Source organism: Lepidochelys kempii, chromosome 1, assembly GCF_965140285.1.
Source record: "Lepidochelys kempii isolate rLepKem1 chromosome 1, rLepKem1.hap1, whole genome shotgun sequence".
Lineage (NCBI taxonomy): Eukaryota > Metazoa > Chordata > Testudines > Cheloniidae > Lepidochelys > Lepidochelys kempii.
The window spans coordinates 17147657-17168918 of record NC_136380.1 but is presented as its reverse complement, the minus strand read 5'-3'; the positions used below and the strand labels follow the sequence as shown (position 1 = coordinate 17168918).

The 21262-nt window shown below is 38.8% G+C and overlaps 1 protein-coding gene across 4 annotated transcripts in view; it reads left to right on the top strand.

Moving 5' to 3' along the window:
* The window catches only part of RSF1 (remodeling and spacing factor 1), a 122915-nt gene that overhangs the window by 55593 nt on the left and 46060 nt on the right, over positions 1–21262 (top strand). For 3 of the 4 annotated variants that reach the window (XM_073335516.2, XM_073335507.2, XM_073335490.2), the window contains exons 3-9: positions 1399–1491; positions 2711–2916; positions 5005–5159; positions 8545–10304; positions 11995–12198; positions 17720–17824; positions 19934–20013. In XM_073335516.2, the coding sequence (XP_073191617.2) occupies positions 1399–1491; positions 2711–2916; positions 5005–5159; positions 8545–10304; positions 11995–12198; positions 17720–17824; positions 19934–20013 (2603 nt within the window). The remainder of the gene's footprint in view (positions 1–1398; positions 1492–2710; positions 2917–5004; positions 5160–8544; positions 10305–11994; positions 12199–17719; positions 17825–19933; positions 20014–21262) is intronic. The other variant, XM_073335497.2, reaches the window with a different exon arrangement.

Below are 21262 nucleotides of genomic sequence, written 5' to 3'. Positions count from 1 at the left end.
CAATAACATCTTGATCAGGAAGATTGATAATTCCCTTAATGCTTTCAAGAGAACTTCTGTTGATTGCAATTTGTTCAGGATGCAGCAGCACTTTGAGCCACTGATTTAAGCATCCATGGTACAACAGTGCCACTTTTAAAACGACTGTCTTAACATTGTAGTCTCTGGGTATATTTGAGACTACCTTGAACTTTGTTGTAGTGGATACTTGCACTAAGATACCGCATACCTACTAGGGATCCCACTATTGTATCTTAAATAAGTAAGCGGCCACTAGTGCCTTTGCTATTATGGGTCCTAGGATGTGAAACTTGCTCCCTCATGACAATTATTTTGACCCTCTCACTTAAAAAAAAATCTAAAACTTATTATCCCAACCCTGTTTTTCCACTGTTGATCCCATATATTCGTTCTCCACCACCACCCACTTTCAGTGGTCCATTTAGTCAGTGTTAGTTGTTTATATTTTTAAAGAAGGTCTTTTTATTATGTTTTCAAACACATTTTAAATGGTTTGAGGTATGTGCTCCGAGGACCTCAGCATTTTATATGTAATTACATCATTTTACAACATCAAATGAATGGTAGTCTCACTTACTATTTGTATTACAGTAGCAGTGCCTAGAGGCCACAACTGGGACTGGGATTCCCGTTGTGGGTACGTCTACGTTGCATTATAAAACCCACTGCAGCAAGTCTCAGAGCCTGGGTCTGCAGATACGGGCTCATGCTACGGGGCTAAAAACGGCTAAAAGACGTTGCTTCAGAACCCACACTACATTACAAGCCACAATGTTTACACTGCTGTTTTTGGCCCTCTAGCATGAGCCCCACAAGCCCAAGTCTGTAGACCCAGGCTCTGAGACTTGCTGCCATGGGTTTTAAAACACAGTGAGACATACCCTGTTTAGTGCTGTACAGATATGTATGAAGCAGTCTCTGCTCCATAGTACTTGTAGTCTAAATAGACATGACAGACAAAGGGAGATGGGAAAAGAAATGGGTGCACAGAGGTGAAGTAACTTGTCCAAGGTCACATAGCAAGTCAATGACAGAGTTAGGAATAGAACTGGGTCTCCTGACTCCCAGTCTAGTGCCCTAGCTGTAGATCATGCTGTCTCTTAAGAGTTGCTCAGAGCTAGGAAAATGGAGGTGATGATAGTCCAGATCCTGGTGATATGGTTTTTCAGGACTTAGTGGAGACATGCCCAGTGCTTGCCTTCCTACACCTGGCTTTATCTCTGGTTTTTGTCTATGGCTTTTTTGCTTACAGAAGTTACAATGTTTGTAGATAAAAGTAAACATTGGTATTGCAACAAAATACTCTTCCTCTGTAGAGTTTTCAAGTGACATTAATCCACTAATACTAGTTAATTTAATATTTTGTTTATCTGACAGATATGCCAAGAGTTCAACAGTACTTGGGCGTGGGAGATGGAGAAGAAAGGATACCTGGAAACAAGTGTTGAATGCAAATTGGGAATTCTGAAGGTAATGTATTTACTATTTTTTTTTTAAATGACCCTTTGAAAACTTATACATTGTAGTAATTAAATGTATTAAATTTGGAGCTGATGTCAGAGCATGTAACAAATAAATATCACCAATCATAGTTGCTGATGGTCTTGTTAATGGGGATAAGCCTCAACTAAATACGGTGTTTTCTATTTGTTTTCATACTTGTTCGCACTGAAATATATTTGTGGTTACTGTTCTGCCCTCGGAGGGTGTTTACCCGTGCAGTATTCTTTTTTGTTATGTGCATGAGCTAGTAATTAAGCAATTTTATCTTAAGTGCAATGGTGAGAGGTGGGGCTTATCTTCAGCTTTTCAGATCATGAGAAAAGTCAGGAGTAATGAGCCTCGTGTGTGATGGCTTAAATTACATGGAGTTTTACTGTAGACTAATATACTAAATAAATAATATCCACCGTTTAGCTAGGTCATTCACAAAAAAGAAACTTCCATATACATTGCTTTCAGATCTATATAAAATACAGAGGTTTAGAGTTTCAATGGCTACTTTTAAAAGAGGAAATAGAAACACCACGCTGTGTATGTATGCTTTGGTGGTGGCTTGATTTCATCCTGCTGTAGTAGCTGTTAATGTTTCCTATAGTAGAACCTCAGCCTTGCAAACAGCAGTTATGAACTGACCAGTTAACCCCACACCTCATTTGGAACTGGAAGTACACAATCAGACAGCAGCAGAGACAAAAAAGAAAGAAAGCAAACACAGTACAGTACTGTGTTAAATGTAAACTACAAAAAAACCAAACAAACCTGGAAAGCAGCATTTTTCTTCTTCATAGTAAACTTTCAAAGCTGTATTAAGACAATGTTCAATTGCAAACTTTTGAAAGAAAAACAATAACATTTTGTTCAGAGTTACGAACAACCTCCATTCCCGAGGTGTTCGTAACTCTGAGGTTCTAATGTACAGTAAGGATGCCTTCATTCTCCGCTGTTTAAAGTTTGCTGTTGAACAGGTTTAATGCCATTCTAAATGGCCACTAACAAGAAATTAAAAACTAATCTCTGATTTACCAAAAGAGTATAATCTGGAGAGGCCTATGCATTGTATCCCCCTTTCTCTAGTTAAGTCACAAAACTAATAAAGGCAGGTATAAAAAGAGAACCAAATAAATAAGTTTTTTTTGTAGTATCTTGGTGTTCTAAAAAAATCTTTCTACATTGCGATTTTTTTCAGTACCTCTGTGAGTGTCAGTTTGATGACAATCTAAAATTTAAGAATATCATTAACGAAGAGGATGCTGATGCTATGCGTCTCCAGCCAATTGGTCGAGACAAGGATGGTTTAATGTATTGGTACCAGCTGGATCAAGAACATAATGTGAGAATGTATGTAGAAGAACAGGATGACCAGGATGGGTCTTCTTGGAAATGCATTGTCAGGTAACTTTTTTTTCTTGTTTGTAACTGCAAATTTTAAATGTGATTATCTGTGACTATGAAGTTCAGATGTTGACTTCAATAAGTATCCTCTTTTCAGAGAGCAGTATTCCTGTCAATTTAATTCTCTACCTTCAGACGTACACAGTACGTGCACAACTACAATTTATGAAGAAAAGCAGCTTAAGTGTTTATGGGATAATAGCCAATGCAGATGTCATTTTATGGTTTATAAGAGAAACACCATCTAGAGTTTCAAGAGCACAATGGTTATAGGGCAGTAAGATCAGGAGGAGAATTGTGCCCCCTGGAGAATGGTTCCACTACGTGCTGACAATGTGCTATCGGGAACATGGAAGAAGACTGTGTTAATTCTCTAACCTCTCATGCTATCGGTCACAAATTAGTAATAGACAACATTATGCTCTTCTTAGAATTGCAGGGTTGAGTTCTAGGCTCATACAATGAAAAATAATTCCTTAATCTAGTACAGAAAGCCAAACACAAAAACCTTCTGAAATCGAACTCAGATCCTGGATGACTAATGATTAACAGTCTAGTAACTGCTGAAATGCAGGGGCTCACTGCTCCTCTGAGTCTCAGTGAGCTCCAGCAGTTTAGCCTGGTGACCTTTTCATGATCTTCTGGACTCAATTTCCTTTCATCATTCTTATTAAAATGAAAGAAAGTGTCTTTGTACTATGTAAATATTTCATTTTCTAACATGTACCTTGTGTACTGTGGCATATTCTCCATGGAAGAGTCTTTTAATTTTGAATTTATTTATTTAAAATTTTCAAATGACTGATTTTTAATATATTCTCATGTAAAATCTTTATTTAAAAAAAAAATCTAGTCAATTCCAAATGTGTTTAAAGCTGGACTCTGATCAAAAGAGAATCAGCATTGAGTAAAATGGTAAACAAATATGGTGAAAGAGATCTCATAAATGCCAAATACTGTCTGTAATTTAAATGATGTGTGTGTATATAGCTATAGCTTTAGCAATTAGGGTTATTGAACAAAAAGTTTAAACTGTAAAGTCAATTCTCAATGGGTTACATAATATGACCAGTGTTACCACTAAGGAGATTTTAGTAGCTGCTGTGTGTGAATAAAGTAAACACAACAAACCAAATCAGCCAAAAGGTAAACTATGCTCACCTTGCATCATGCACCTGGGGACTGCCAGGTAAAAGACAGGCCAAAAATCAAAATAGGATAGTCTTATGCTGAGGGAGCCCTGGCACCATGTATCTCCCGCTGGTAAAACACGGTAATGGTCTCTGAGATCTGAAGTGGTTTTAAAACCACCAAACTCCCCATGCTAAACTTGCGCATGCTTCAAGGCTTTGGTTTTCTGTGTATGTAAAACCGAAATTCCTATCCAAAACAACTTGCTAGGTATTTACTTGAGAGCATAAATATGAGAGCCCTGACTTCTAGTCCTGTAGTGCAGCATTGCATCCGTTTAACCAGCTCTCAAAACAGATTGTCTGTTACTGCTCTCTACTTCCTTACGTAAACGTTTAAATCAAATTTATTTTACTTGCTTGAGCATTAATTTCCCCCATAATCTCTACATCAGTATAGTAACTAATTTTAAATGTTCAAGTTTTTCTAGCCTTCTGTGTATTGTTTAGGGTGGGATTTTTGAAAGTACTTCAGTGCTTTTTGAAAATCCACTTTTAAATGATATAATTGCTCTTCTGTTTCATGAGTACTGCACTACATGAGTGCTACCCCTTTCAGTGAGGGAATCTGATGATTGCTGAAGGAAAACAGAAAAAATGGGCATTGATGATGATAGGCTAATAATTACAAAACTAATAAACAATATAAGCTTAGATCCAAAGCAGGATGTCTGGAAGGGTCAGCAAGGTAGTTTTAGTTTTACTATAGATAAAATAGCAAGTCGTTTAATCACAAAATGATGGCTATTCTGATTGGACAAAGCCGATCCGCTGGTCTTGTAGTTTGTAATGCAGCATTCATTTAAGCAGGTGGTGTGTTTTGGTTTAGATGGATGGCTTTGGGGAGAGCCAGTAAAGAGCTTTATCAAATAACTTATTTCTTTCCTTTGTCATCCAGAAACCGAAATGAGCTAGCTGAGACGCTTGAACTTTTGAAAGCACAAATCGATCCTGCACTGTTGAAAAAGAACAACCAGCAGGACAGCTCATCACGTGAAAGCCCTAGCATAGAAGATGAAGATAGCAAAAAGGAGGAAGAAATATCTCCACCAGGTTTTCTATCCTCTTTTTACCATTAGAATAGGCCTGGTTTTTTTATTATTATTCTCTGAGCTAAAAATCTGTGATCCATGTATCTAGGATACATTTTAAACCTTTTCACACATCTTAAAATTCAAAATAATTTGGGTGTGTACTCAGTTTACTTTTAAAAAAAACAAAAAAAACCACCCAACAAATTACATCTACAACTTTCCATTCTTTTAAAAAAACTTAACTTTGTTTTTGTGGTATTTTGTGTAACACCACTGACACCTGACGTTTGCTTTTCTATCCATTATCTTTCTTTCATTTGTCATGCATTAGGTTTCAACCCAGCTTCACGTTTCTAATGGATATGAAACTCCTTCCACCCCCCAAATTTGTGGAGTGGCATAATTGATGTGTGAAACTCCTTCCACCCCCCAAATTTGTGGAGTGGCATAATTGATGTCAAACACCACACCCATAGTTGTGTTGACATTGTCTTTAGCTTTGTATCACAAAATATGGATTTTTCTTCACTTTAGTAATCTATTCTTTAAAATCAAGAGCAACACATCAGTTCAAGATAGTTTAAATTGTTGGATTTAGGTACAGTACTGTGAAGTAGCTTAATCCCAGTGAAGATCTGTGATGAGTTTTGTCTGATAAAAAGCCCTTAACTGTGCACATTTTATTTTTCTCACCAGTGAAGAAACATTACTTCGTTCCTTACTGCTTTGTCACTGCATATTTCTGATATGTTGCCTAACTTATTTGATGTGTTGGTTTTTTATTAGGAATCAGTTAATGTTAAATGCTTCTCCTTGTAGTAAAAGACCTAATTTTTCAGGTTCAAAGCAATTAAAGGCCTATCTCCCCTGGGGAATCTGATATTAAAATTGGTTTGCATTTTTTTGGGAAGCTTCCACAACGGGGACAGGCTTTCAGGCTCACATTGTGCCCTCAGTTACACCCATGCCAATAGTATTAAAGATAGTGGGTGTTATAGGTGTAACTATGGGCAGAATTTGGCCTAGAGTTCTGGCCTACAAGGGGAAGCATTGCTGTTTCATTGACATACTATGCATGTTCTTCCAAAGAACTGGTAAAGGGAAGAAGCAATTAATACAATGATACTATATTGTGAGGTGCTGTAGAAAAAGTTAAGAAATCTTATTGTACAATTGTATCATTGCTGATATCAATAATTAATACAGAGTGTGATCTGTATTGGTTGTTATAAGTTTAATATAACTAAGATATTTTACAATGGCTAAAGTTGCAATTACATTGCAAATAAGAGATGATAAAATCTCCCCTATCATTGATACTACAGAGTTAATTTCAAGCATTGGTTCAGTAAAAACTGGTCAGACCAGTTTAAGCTACCTAAACTCAGGGCTATTTAGCTGAACCAGTTTTAAAACCTTTTAAAACAGTTCTCCAGCATAGACAAGCCCCAAGACCGCATGGTACACCAATCCATCAAAGTTAGCTAATGTCACTACTCATGTTAGGCTAGCATCTGATATGTATTGCTTGTAGAATTTCTAGTGCTAGACAATGGGGTTGTGTCTATACCAGACAATGGAATTACTTGTAGCTGGTTTAAGTACAAACAGTTCAGCACTTAAAACCATTCCAATTGCACTGCCCTCTGATACCTATCACACAATCCAAGCACTGCTTTCAGAAACAGTACGTTCTGGGAGATCTTGAAATAACACCCTACCCCCAAATGTACTGTTTGTCCAGATCTACACCGGCACTAAATTATTCCATACTAAAACAGTTTAAACTGAACCAGTTCTTAAATCTGTTGAACGTCTACTCAACTCAAATGCTGTTTTGAGAACTTGTAAACAGCTAACATCCTCTTTGTGAGTGGATGTGAATGCTTTGATGTAGGGAACTAAATTGGTTCTGAGAATGGAGAATTTGTCTAGCATAGACAAGAATTAGAATGGCTGCTGCCCTCTAATGCTAGAAACTTGAGGGACAGGCATAGCTGAGGGAGAGTCATAGCTAAGGGAAAAGGGTTGTGAAAGAACGAGGTCAGAGACAAGGGAAGAGGAAGCGGAAAAAGAGTAGACACAGAAAATGCATCCTACTCTTATCTCAGGTAAGCACTGCCTTCAAGAAAGCCACTTGCAGCATTGAGAAGTTACAGGGGAAAGCAGAGTGTAAATCACCTACGGAAGAAGGAAAATATGGGACTGGACCCTTTGAAATATTGTCTTTGGTTTTGCATTTGTGGGGAGTTGACTTCTCTCTGACTTCTGAAATGAACTAACTTGGTTTTGTTTTTGTTTTTTCTTTCAACGTCCCGTGAGTTTCTCCTCACCATTTTATTTTATCCTTCTATACAGTTTCCTGTTTGAATGTGAGTTAAGCTAGCTTTTGGATCCCCCCTCTTCATTTAGAACTAAACCAGCTTTCATCTGGGAAAGGGCTTACATTAGTGCAGGGGAAAGGAATAACTTGGTGCTGGGATTTACTGCCTTTTGGAATAGGAAGAGCCTTTCAAGTGTGGGAAGATCACAATGCAGAATATGCAGTGCTATTACATCTCATTTTTTGTTGACTTACAATTTCCAGTAGGTATGTGATATACCTCAACTTCTGTGCAAAGACCATACCATCTAACTCTGGGTAGATCTGCTCCCTGCAGTTTTCTCTGACATACTTGTACTCTGCACTTATTTTGTATGTGTTGGTCCCGTTGAAGTCAACGGGACTTTTGCGTGTGAAATGAATGCAGAATGTTATTTATTATTTGTATTGTGGTAGCACGTAGGAGACCCAGTCATGGACCGTGGCCCCACTAGAGTGCAACAAATCTGGGTGAATTTTGGTTCAGGACATAGTATTGCAGCTTCTCCTCTTCCCTCTGAAACAGAAAAAAATAATAAGTAAACCCTTCTGAAAATATCAGTGTGTATAAACAAGAGTGTGGTTTGGATGTGGACACATCACTTGAAATTCTAGTATAAGGAATTCTGTAAAATATTTTGTTATAGTGAAATAATTCAAACTGTTAAGTCAGACTTCTTTTAAAAACTAGTGTTTGCAGACCTCGTTCTTAAATTTTATGTACACATACTTTTAGAAAAACTGTTCTAAAATTGATTAGGGAGCTAAAAGGTCAGCATAGAAAAGATAGATCTGGGGCTCTGCTGATATTTTCTGTCAAGTTTAGAATTATCTCTGGTTTTTAGTTAAACTGAACTGCCGTTCTGTCCTATTCTTTAGCTAGTATTTGTCAATCAGGTGGCAAATGCCAGTGTTAGGCCAAACCCTTAATTTCATTAGAGAGGATTCATTTTGATTGTTGTAGGATGCATTGTTTAGCTTTATTTTTTTTATCCTAGAATTCATCTGGTTATGTTATGTTGTTTTGTTTCTATTTTAACAGGAAATGAATTAAAAATAAAAGAAGAAAAGGAGACAGTGGAAGTACAGTCAAAGGAATTGGAAAGCCTTCCTCCACCTACAGTCCCAGCAGATGAAAACATGATGAAAAAGGAGAAAGTGGAAGAAAAGGAAATTATAAAACTGCCAGTCATAGTAAAGCTAGAGAAGCCTTCAGAAAACAATGAGGAAAAGCAGATTACCAAAGAAGAAAGTGATTCTTTTAAAGAAAATGTCAAGCCTGTTAAAGCAGAAGTGAAGGAAAATAAAGTAGAACCAAAAGATTTAAAAGAAGTAAAAAGCAGCACAGATAAAATAACAGTTCACGAGCCTGAGAGATTAGAGTTTTCTGTCAATGTCAAAACCCCTCAAGAAGTTGTGGAGAAATCTGCAGAAGAAAGTGAGAAACTTAAAAATGACCAGCAGGCAAAGATACCACTGAAAAAGCGAGAGATCAAGCTAACAGATGACTATGACAGTCCAGTAAAGGGGTCCTTGTGTAAATGTGTTACTCCAACAAAGGATGTCTTGAAAGAGGAAGGAAAACCAGAGGAGGAGGGTTTTAGACGAGTCCCTACAATCACTGCTTTATGTCCTGATGGGAAATTGCTAGTAAATGGAGAGGTTAGTGGTGAAAAAGTTACCCAAAATGTCACCCAAAATAATAAGTCAGAACATTCCATTAGCACAAAGGAAGACAGCAGCAGCTCATCGAAGGAGAAAAATTGCATAAGTGGGGGGAAAATATCAGACTCTTTAAACTCTGTTAGCAAAATTGTGAGAACATGTGAAGATGAGAAAAATGTGCCTACAGACAAAGAGGTAGCTGCTATGGTCTCTGAGGTTTCTAATCAGAAAGTGCCTTTAAAGGAGGAATCTAGTCCTATAGAAAAAGAGTCCCTTGACAGTATGACTTCTGAGATGGCAATGGAGGACTCTTGGAAAACAGGATACTGCCCCAAGAAACCTGAAGAGAAATTAGCTTTGAAAACTAGGAAGGACAGACGACCACCACTCAAAGAATGTTTAGAAAAGCTGGAAAAGTCCATGAAGACATCCACTCCTAAGGAGTCACCCAAGCTTGGTCTAACAGATGAAGAATGTTTGAAAAGTAAAATTGAACTGGAGAAGAAATCTGATTCTCCAAAAGCCGCTGAAACACCTCCATCGTCTATTCCTCCTGTTCCTTCTGAGAAATCTGCTTCAGAAAAAGAGGGCTCAGATTCCAAAAACATACTTGCTGATGAAAGCAAAGTACAGGAAGGATCAGACTTAAAAAAACAGAAGGAGGAATTTGAAGCTACCCAGACAGAACCAGATAAACAAGATAATGCCCAAACCTCTAGTGTAGAGGAGTCTTCAGAGACTAAAACGGAATCTGCAGTACAAAAAAGCAAATTTAAATATAAACTGGTTTCTGAAGAGAACATCTGTGTAACAGATAACAAGGAAATAACCTCCGAGAGGCAAAAGGAAGGGATCAAGTTAACCATCAGGATCTCCAGTAGAAAGAAAAAGCCTGATCCACCTCCGAAGACTCAGGACACTGAGCAGAAGGAAGAGGAGGAAGTCAGTGTTGGTCGCACTTTAAGGAGGTCTCCAAGAATATCTAAACCTACTCCAAAAGTGGTGGAGACTCGAGATCAGAAACCTGACAAAAAACGAGGTGAAGAGGAAGAGGAGAAACTGGCAGTGCTGCAAAAGCAAGACCGAAGAGAGGATGTGAAAAAACAAGAGAAGGAGTCCAATTCTAAAGTGAGCAAGGTAACAGGAGGAGATGGTGGTTTTCGATCTAAGGAGGAGATGGTGGTTTTCGATCTAAGGAAAACACATTTGTGGAGGAATGTTGAGAAGCATGCCATTATGGTCAATTTATGCATGTTACTAGTCCAGTAACTTGGTTAGGGCAGTGACTGATCTGAAAACAGCCCCCAGGAGAGTGCAAAGATTGACTGTGTGATGTATATGTTGATGCTTGGTCAATTTGATGATGATGGTGGATAGATGGGAACAGGGAAAATGTTAGTGTAAAGTAGTAATGCTATATAGAATTTAACAGGAGTTTTGTTCTTGAGAGTAGCTGAACCACTTTTAGAGGGATTATGAGGGAATCTCTTATGTAGGTTTTATTTTGGGTTCAGAAAGTGTGTTTTGCATGATAAATTTGTCTTTCAGGCACAGTTTTAAAGTTTATAGAGTAGAAATGATAGTGAGCTTGCAGGTAGAAGGCACGTACATCCTGCTATTAGCCCTGCTGTGACTTTGTGTTCTCTTTGTTTGACCTGTATGTCTTCCTGAAAAGCTAATTAAAATAAATTTAAAAAACAGGAAGATAGAGGCAATATTTTTCTTTTAAAAAGTGCCCTTGTTAAAAGAACAGTGTCAGCTTGAAATCTGGTTAATTTAAAAAATGAATAACTAGGTTTTTTTCAGGCGCTATTCCTGTTCTGAATCTCCGTACTAGCTTTTGTAGTTCTACAAACACCTTTTCCTCGGTTTAAAAAAAGTTTTCTCTCTTCCGTTGCGGTGTGAATAACCTTCACAAACAAAATGAGAAATTGACCTTATAGGGGACAAAGTGAAACTGTTATATAGTAAATGCTGTCAAATGCCTTACATAAACTGCAAAAGTACTGAGATTTTTTTCATCTTTCAGTTCTGGTAATAGGTGCTACAAGTAACTATGTTAAAATTGATACAAGTATGGTCTTAAATGGACATAGCTTTTGAAAGACTTAGTGATCTAAATATGTGTAGTGAGATACAAAAATTAATATAATAGAGACTTTTGGGCCTGGCCTCTTTGTATAAAACACACACATGCACACAATCCTCTCAAACATTTTCCTCCTCCAACCCCACAGGCAGAGACCACACGTATTGATGACAGCAATTTATCTCTTACAATATGATGATTCTAAAAGTAAAATAAGTCACATTCTGTAATTTGTTTCTCAAAAAGCAAGCAATGTTAGAAATATATTCTCTTTGGATTGAGGAAAGGCAGCTTCAAAATAAGGTTTTATTGTACTCTGGAGGGGAAAAGTTTACATGTCAAAATTCTCATGTTCACTATGCAAAATTACCTTGTCAGAGTAGAAATTTTAGATTTTGATAGCTCAACAAAGGGGTGGAGTCACATTCTAAGGCTTTGTCCTCACATCTTTTAAACCTCATCTGAAGCATTTTCTTTGCCTATACCCTTTAATTTCTTTTTTCCTTTAGTTTTAATGAGTTCTGTGAGGATTTTTGGACTCAATGAAAGATCTACTCATTGAAGCTGCTGTATCATGCTATGTTTTCCTCTAGCTATTCTGATTGAAATGAATCCATTCATTTTAGAGAACATTTACTCAAACTTAAACGCGATAGTCTTTTTAACTTAGAAAACCCCTGGTGTAAATGACGAGGCAATGTAAGTGCCTTTTGCTGTGTTTTATCTTTGGAACACTAGGCCACACAGAGAAACAAAGTGCGGTGGACAGGTACTCGAACACGTGGCAGGTGGAGATATTCAAGTAATGAAGAGAGCGAGGAGTCTGAGACCGAAGAAAACTCTGAGGAGGAATCTGAGGGGGAAGAGGAAGAAGAGGAACCTGCACCTGCTGATGATGATGAACCATGCAAGAAGTGTGGCCTTCCCAATCACCCTGAGCTAGTATGTTCTTGATCTACAAAATAGCATGATGGGGGAAAAAACTTCCATTAATCACCCTGAAAGCGATGGTTTTTTAGACTAGTAATGTGTAAAACATAGTTATTTCTGCCATGAGAGAGCTTTCTTCTGAGAGATGTGTAATAGTATTTTACAATAAACAATCCCTCCCTGGGAAAAGTGATACGGCAGGTTTAATAGGTATTAACAGTAAGGGGACATGGATGAGGCTGCAATATGTCCGCTATTCATCTTAATACAAACAGGCTTTTAATGCTGTGGGTATGCCTTGATGGCTTGAAGCTAAGATGAAATCTGCTTCCAGCATGGCCCCACTCACATCACTTGTCCTGTCTGCTTTCCAGTCTGGATCTTGCTGACTGACATAATGGTGGCCTGAGTAGGAGGAGGAGGCAGGGTTCAGAATCCAGCTTGATCTCTTCAGCCTTCCCCAACATTTTCTCTCTCTCCTTTCCTCCTACCAGTTCTGAGTCTCAAGCTGGGAAAAGGGAGGTTATATGAGTCATCATTATTCTTGGAGCAATTCTGCGCCAAAAAACTAAAAATTCTGCACACAGTATTTTAAAATCCTGCATATGTTGTTTGTCAAAATAACACAATATAATCATGCCAGTTTCAATTATTTTGGTAATTTATTTCAAAATACCTGTCAACAAGTGTGTCTGTAACAATACAGATGACAAAAAAGATTCAGGAAATGTTTTCTGACAAATAGATTCCTTAGTAGTCATATTAATACAGAACTTTGAGTAATAATTCATCTAAACTACAATACAGAAACATATTTCCCACACCCCACAGAAGTAGTGCAAAGGCTTGGGGCAGTCAGGGGGAATGGAGGAGCTGAAGGAGAGGGAAGTAATTGCTGGGAAGGAGCCTGGGAGTGAACCTGGAGGGTTGTTGTGGGGGAGAGGGGGAGTGTTATGGAGTTGGGGAGCCTTCCCCATGCAGACCCTAGCTGATCCCCTAGTCTCTCTCATTCAGTCAGACACAACTGTCCCTGTCCCCATGCAGAGGTGATGCATGGCGGGGGGGGCATGCATATCTCCTCTCCCCCTCCCACCCCCCCGGGGATTGCTCAACCACATGGTGTGGCCAGCCCCCTCCCTGTGGAGCGGCTGAGCTGGCAAGCTGTGCCAGACAGGGAGAGGCAGAGGCAGGAGGAACAGATGGAATCTGTGGGGAGGGGCTGCTGCTTTCTGGGATGGAGGGGTCCTGCTTTCTTGGAGGGGGGGCCACCTGGGGAGCGAGTGACTTGAGCTGTTCTGGGGTTGTGCCCCCCTCCCCCACTATCAGCAGGTATGGGTCATCTCTGTCCCCATATGTCCCTGCACCCCCACTCAGCTACACCTCCTCGCCATCCCCATGTGTCCCTGTACCCCTATCTGGCCTTGCATTCCTACTTCCATTCAGCCCCTGCCCTAGTCTGTCCCCAGCCACTAGCCCTTCTGAACCCCACTCTGACACCATCCCAGGAGCACCATGTGCCCCACTCTGTCTGTCCCCCCCATATCCCGTGCCTCCTCTCCTGGCCCCGCTGGCAGGGCATGGCACTGTGAGGAATGCAGCCTCTCTTCCACCCTATCAGCTGCTGACTGCTACAGCTGGTGAGCCATCTGCCCTCTGTTCTGGTGCCATAGCAGCCTCTGGTGGCAAAAGGCATAACTGCAGCACCTCTCTGGGAGAAAGTATTTTCTGCAGAGAAAAAAAAAAAACCTGCATGGGACCTGAATTCTGTGCATGCACAGTGACGAAGAATTCCCCCAGGAGTAGATCATTCTCTAGCCTCCTTTACTGGGTAAGCTGTGTGATGTTTTTGATCCCTTTGACATCACAGGCAGAGAAATGGGACCATTTACTTGGAACCAAGAGGGAAAAGTGCAAGTTTGTTTCGCCCCCTAGGATGTCTTACCTTTTATAGTGTATGCTCTGTTATGATTGTACATAGCACCATGAAGATCTGACCTGGTTGAGGCCTCTAGGTTACTAGAATATAACATAAGAACGGCCATAGTGGGTCAGACCAAAGGTCCATCTAGCCCAGTATCTTGCCTTCTGACAGTGGCTAATGCCAGGTGCCCCAGAGGGAATGAACAGAACAGGTAATCATCAAGTGATCCATTCCATGTCACCCATTCCCAGCTTCTGGCAAACAGAGGCTAGGGATACCATCCCTGCCCATCCTGGCTAGTAACCATTGATGGACCTATCCTCCATGAATTTATCTAGTTCTTTTTTGAACCCTACTACTGTAATATAAATGAATAACACACACACACACAAACTATTCTAAATGAACATTAAAGTTGCAAAATCAAGCCACTCAGAAGTTAGGAAAAGGCAAAATTAAGGTTCCCATGCAAACTTAAATGAGCACCTTTGTATATATGCATTATGGGAGAGTCTTAATTACATGATCACATATTATTTTTCCGCAGGCCCCTTGGCTCATTCAGTGTACAGGATGGATGGTGCTCAATTAATGAGCAGCTATTCAATATTTTGTTTTATCCTCCATTCTTCAATATGTAGCCATAGACCTTATTTACTGTACCCTATTTAAACCCTGCTCAGGAAACAGAATTATTAATTTCTTCATGGACTTTCTATGGCACTCAGACTACATTATATCTGTGTGTTTCACAAATGTTAATTTATTTTCAGAACACCTTGTTAGGAAAGGGGCTATTATCATCACCATTTTATAGATGGGGAGCTAAGGCACGGACAATTTAAGGTTGAAAGTGTCCACTAATTTTGGGTTTCCAATTTCAGACTTCCAGCACCTGATTTTTCAGAGTATGTAGCATTATACGATGCTTTGTGTTTAAAGCACAGCTCCCATTGACTTCAATTGTGTCTGAGAGTACTTGTTTCAGAGTAACAGCCGTGTTAGTCTGTATTCGCAAAAAAGAAAAGGAGTACTTGTGGCACCTTAGAGACTAACCAATTTATTTGAGCATAAGGAGAGTGGATTTGTTTGGGGGGGGGGGGGGAAGTGTCTTTGGGGGGAGAAAACCTGGATTTGTGCTGGAAATGGCCCACCTTGATTATCATACACATTGTAAGGAGAGGGATCACTTTACATAAGCTATTACCAGCAGGAGAGCGGGGTGGGGGGACAGAAAACCTTTTGTAGTGATAAACACCCATTTTTTCATGATTTGTGTGTATAAAAACAAACATCTTCTGTATTTTCCACAGTATGCATCCGATGAAGTGAGCTGTAGCTCACGAAAGCTTATGCTCAAATAAATTGGTTAGTCTCTAAGGTGCCACAGGTACTCCTTTTCTTTTTGTGAGTACTTGGCACATCTGCAAATCAGAACCCAGGATCTCAAATTAGGCATGCAGAGGATGAGAAGCACACAGTTAGTGGCCGCCTGTTAAAAGTTGGGTTGAAGTGGCTTGCAGAGTATCACTGAGGAACTCTATGGCAGAGGCAGGGATAGAAACCAATTTTTTACAACAGACTTCATAGCCTTAACCATGAAATCATCCTTTCTCTTCCTGTAGTCCCCTTCCTCATTCGCTACACACCTTCCAACTTCTGCAAGAAATGAGGCAGGGATCCTGTGATAAATAAATATGTAACTAAAGACTTTATGATAAATACAAGAGTAGCAAATTAAAGTTTGGTAAGCAACCCCTAATTCTGGCGTTTCTTAACTTTTGAGTGCTTGCCTTCACAACCTTAATTTTCCTCGAATGTAGCTTTTTGGCATGTAATATTCACTTTAATTGCAGACTGAAGTTAGAACGCTTTCTTTCTCCACGATAAACTGAATAAAAAGAAACTATCAGGCTTCTCACCTGGTTCACTCTTGCTTTGTTTTTAAAAATCAGTTTGGATATTTATGAAGTAAGTGCACAATCAAGTAGTTTGAAAACTACTTGCAGCCCAGTATAAAAAACAAGTGCTCGGAAATCATCCAGCTTGGTGCCATTTAATGTGTAATAAAGTCCAGGCCCATAAAGGACCAGACCCAGAATGTAAACATTAAAAACATCTTTTATGTGAAATTTTAAATAAGACAGTTATGACTTATCCTTAATTTGAAACTCCAGGCAGTTTGGTGATGAAACATTGGGTTTTATATTCTGGATATGTCCTTTGGAATAATAAGGGTTGATTACTTTTTTCCCCCTAAATAAGCCATGGGCAACAATCTGTGTCTTTTAGAGGTCATTATTTTTTCTTTAACTCAAATGACATGGGGTTTACTGTGCGTGAACAGTAAAAGAAAACTCCAGTGCAATATACGATCCTCTGATGATTACTTGAATAATTCACCAAAAAGCTAGGTCTTACATATAACAAAGAATGAATTAAATAGGAAGCTACAATATGGGGTATCTGAGAATGCAGAGTAGGACTTAAGAGAAACAGAGAACCCATTTGTGTGGATAGGAAAGGAAATGTAAGGGGTAAGATTTCAGAAAACCCACTGCTATGTTCAGCTTTGAAAGTCCTTGCTCTTCCATGTGGAAGCAGCAATCGTAGTCTCAATCTCCATCATCTGTCTAGAGTGCTTGCTGAGAAGTATCATCATTTGCAGCTTCATCTGAGGCCATTCTCATTTGTGAAGGTAATGTGACAAGTGTTTCCTAAAAACTGTTCTAGAGATCCATTTTGAATAAGTATATGTCCATATACAGTCAATTAACTATTTAAGGATCATAACTTATCACTGGAGTTTTCCTTTATTTTTTCAGTATTATAAGATGCTGAATATTACAATATTTTAAATGGAATAGAATTTATAAGAAAAGTATAGCCTGAATATCAGGGAAGACTTCCTGACCTCGAGTTTCTTTAGAAGTGGCATTATCTGCTCAGTGAAATGTTGAAAACCCCATTGCTTGAGATGCTTACCACTAAATTGAACAAAGGACTAGATAAAACACTATAGAGAATAGCCTTCTATCTCTAATTTCTACAGTTCTGATTTAACAACACTTGCCACTCATCTTTAACATTTATATTTATCTGGCAAATCATAATGCTCACTCCTGCCATTAATCCACAAAGTAAGCGTTCTTTTAGTTATGTGACAGACATGCCAGCATGGTTGAGCCCACTATAGTAGCTCCTTGAATGATTTGTAAACTCCAGTGGATGAGCACACAATTCACATCAACTTGCCATCTCCTATTTGATGGAAAAGAGGCATCTAGGGTTTATCCTGATAAATCAGTATGCATTTTAACATTGTGTGTTCACCTATGATTCTAGGCAATCCAGATAGGGTTTGTTTGTGTCTGTACGCATGATAAACAATCCAGAGTTAAGTCTGAACATCCTGGTACACCAACTGTTCCATGAAAAGACATATTTCATCTTTCCATAAAACCCTACAAATAAGTGATTTTGGAGGTTCTGAAGTTTGTACAGATCAGAGTATTTATGCAGATGTTTCAACACTGCCTAGGAAATAGCTTTAGAACTTGTTACCTGCCAAGAGGTGCAAAGTGATGCTAATCTGTTACTTGGTTTCCACAGATTCTGTTGTGTGACTCTTGTGACAGTGGATATCACACAGCCTGCCTTCGACCCCCATTGATGATAATCCCAGATGGAGAGTGGTTCTGCCCACCTTGCCAACATGTATGCTTTCTAGTTGACTAGTTTTCGTCTCTGCTAGATGTTGTGGAGGATCATTGTTTGATTAACAAACTGTTTCTAGTATCCATCTTTCTCCGTTAAAAAATAACCCCTCATTTGGGATGCATTGCCTCAACCATCCCCCGGCTCTGTTATTAACCGAGCTCTGAGTGGAGATTCCTTTTCCTCATGCTTTTTTCTTTTTTTTTTTCTTCATTATTGTAGATGGCAATTCTACTGCTTCACAGAATCCGTTCTTTCCTACCTTTGCAGAGGTTGCATCAAGGAAACAGTAGAATTGGAAATATTCATTCTCTTAATTTTTCCTGTAAGAAAGACTGAATGTGGGAAGTGTGGCACTAATCAAGGAAGCAGCATCTCTGGTTGAAACCCACTTCCCTCCCCAGACCTATTTGCTCAGAACCTGGTTGGAACATGCACCAGTTGCCTGTAGCAAGCCAGCAGGAGCATGTTTGTGATATGCCAGTCGGTCTTTTCTGAGAACAAGCGCTGTCATTGCCTAGCGGCTGGCAAATTTCAGTGCTTCCTCTAATGAGGCTGGATGCTACTATAAAAATATTTCAGTGCAAACATATGGCTGGTCTTCATGTGAAATATAAAGTGCAAAAATAGTGAGTTCTCCAGGTAGGTGCCTGGAGTTTTAAAGGCCGTAGTGTGACTAGTACTTCTCCTACTGCAGTGATTGGGGAAGAATTAAGCACATTATAGAGGCAGCCTTGTGGATCTCATACCCCATCTTTGCTTCCAAAACAGCTATATCACTTGCATGTCACAAGGCAGGGCTGCTGCTGTGCAAGAGGAGATCCTGATCAGTGATGATGTATAGTTGTATTGTGCATCAAAATTTGCCTGTTTCTGTGGTTTTAAGTATTTTTTTTAATTTAAATAATGAATAGGTTGAGTGTGTAAGATTTTTTTTCTTTACAAATGAAGTTAGAAGTGCTACTTGTACCTGATTATATATGAAGCACCTCCTCACCAAGGTGCTAAGGGCAATGTTGACTAATTCCTAGTAAGTACATAATAAGAAAAAAAAAAACCCTAAAATTACAAAAAAGTCCAACGGAAAGTATATGGTGGGAGAGGAGGAATGGATGGGAGAGAACAAATCACATCTGCGAAAGAGAAGTTTTAAATGTGATCAAAGGGGAAAGGTTCTACAGTGATTGCAATAACACTTTTGGGGAGAACTTTTGCACATGTAACAAGTGTAATGGGAAAAGGCAAGTCTCATGTTGAGAGAGCAAAGCAAGTTCTTCTCATAGGGGCCACTTACTTGTAACAAAGATCAACTCAGTTGCTGACCTAAGACATAATGTTAGAATCCCTACAAAGCAGGTGAATAATAGCCACCTACATGATGACTTGATCATTATCTTGATATTAGATGTGGATATAGGGTCTTATATCATACAAAACATTTTTTTTAAAAAGCACCACAGTAGTAATCAATAGATGAAAACTGAGTGCTATGTGTTTTCCAATGAAATAATAAAAGTTTACAACCTAAAGATAAACAATAAATGAAGTGTGGGAAAGAGGACTAAAACGCACTGTATGTATGTATATAAATAAAATAAAATACAAAGTACCTCCCAGTTACCTTTCTGCTAACTATACAGATTTTAAAAGTTTAAAAAAGGGAAACATTTAGAAGTATGTTTATTCTAAACACTCATCTAATATGTACTAATATGTACACTGGGCAGACTGCTTTCTACAATAGATAAACTCTTCTGGTGAGAGGTATCTGTCTAGCAAAATTTATGCTAAAGTGTACCTTAAATTTAGAAGACTGAACCTTCACTACATGCCCTGTTCTTGCCGGGTGGTATTCCAACAGAAGTAATATTGTGTTGTTACACCACTAAAGTCTCTGGCAGAGGTTAAATTAACATAATCTTAGGCTATATACAGGGAAATGCGAAGAAAACTAGGAATTTAGTTTTAAGTATTCCACATGTAAACACTTGTCCCTATTCCAGATATCACTAAGGCAAATGTGAAAACAGTGCATTAAGTGTCTGAATAAACTAATTAATGAAGGTATTTGCTTACGCAAGAAACTGATACTGTGTATTATCCTCTCAGAAATTACTCTGTGAGAAGTTAGAAGAACAGTTGCAAGATCTGGATGTTGTCTTGAAAAAGAAGGAGCGGGCAGAGCGAAGGTACTGAAACCTAATTGGTTGTGTTCACAAACAGCTCACAGTGAGTTGCTAGGCAAAGAGGTGGAAGTAATTGATCAAGTGTTAAATGGACCTGGATAAGTGTGTTAATGAGACCTTGAGCTGATACGTTTGTTTTTGATTAATTGAACTTCCTATTAATCAGGGAGTTTACTGCTGGCAGCAAATCTGGAGATACTTACAAGAGGGTAAAACAGAAGTCCAGTAGTTAAAGATGAGGGGATGGCATTTACTAAGGTTCAGTCATGGCTCCTGAACACGGTTTGGTCCTGCCTACAATTGCAGTTAAACAATTTTCAGCACTGGTTCATCTGCACCCTTTGCTAATACAGTCAGCAATGTGTAAATTTCCTGGTGTAGGCAAGTTCTGAATCACCTGACTTGGCTACAGAAGTTTCTAATGTAATGTGCCTTACAGACTCCTGTTGCCATTTTCACCTAGATTAGTCTGAAATTTCATCTATACTACAGGATCACACAATTGCATGTTACAGTGGTCTCAAGTTGTAACTTGAGCTGGAGCTCTGTGTCCATCCTAGCCATCATCCTGGTTAGTGTAAATCAACAGAATTTCTTCCAACTGTTGCAGTAACAGTGCATCGTGCATAGCAGTCCCACAGTTCCAAGTACAGATATCTGAAACAGGTTTGTGAGTAGCAATCAATAGTTGGGAGAGGTGCAGAATTTCTTAAAACATTGTGTGCCTTTAAAAATCAACTTTAACACATGCACAATAAAGAAATTTTTATTCTCTTTTTATTTATGATATTGTATGTGGTACAAGTCAGAGCCATGGCTTTTGTTTTGTCTGTTTTTATAAAATGGGTTTTGTATTAAAGTTATATTAATGTAACATTAACAGTTGAAAACTTTAAAAGGTGGGAAATACAGAAAAGTTAAGGTTCCTTCTAGCAATGTTAACTCTTTCACATAGCTCATGTATAGCATTTTTGCATTCCTAAATGTTCAAGTAGCACACAATTTATTAATGCTATCAGATTTGTCATCTTCATCGCCAGTCAGTCTAAGTGTTGCATTATTGTAGGTTTTGTAATTTTTACAGAACAGCATGCTGTTCACATGTTACATCTGTTTTATATGGTGAAAATTACTATAAGAACAAACAAAAAGAAAAGGAGGACTTGTGGCACCTTAGAGATTAACCAATTTATTTGAGCATAAGCTTTCGTGAGCTACAGCATCCGATGAAGTGAGCTGTAGCTCACGAAAG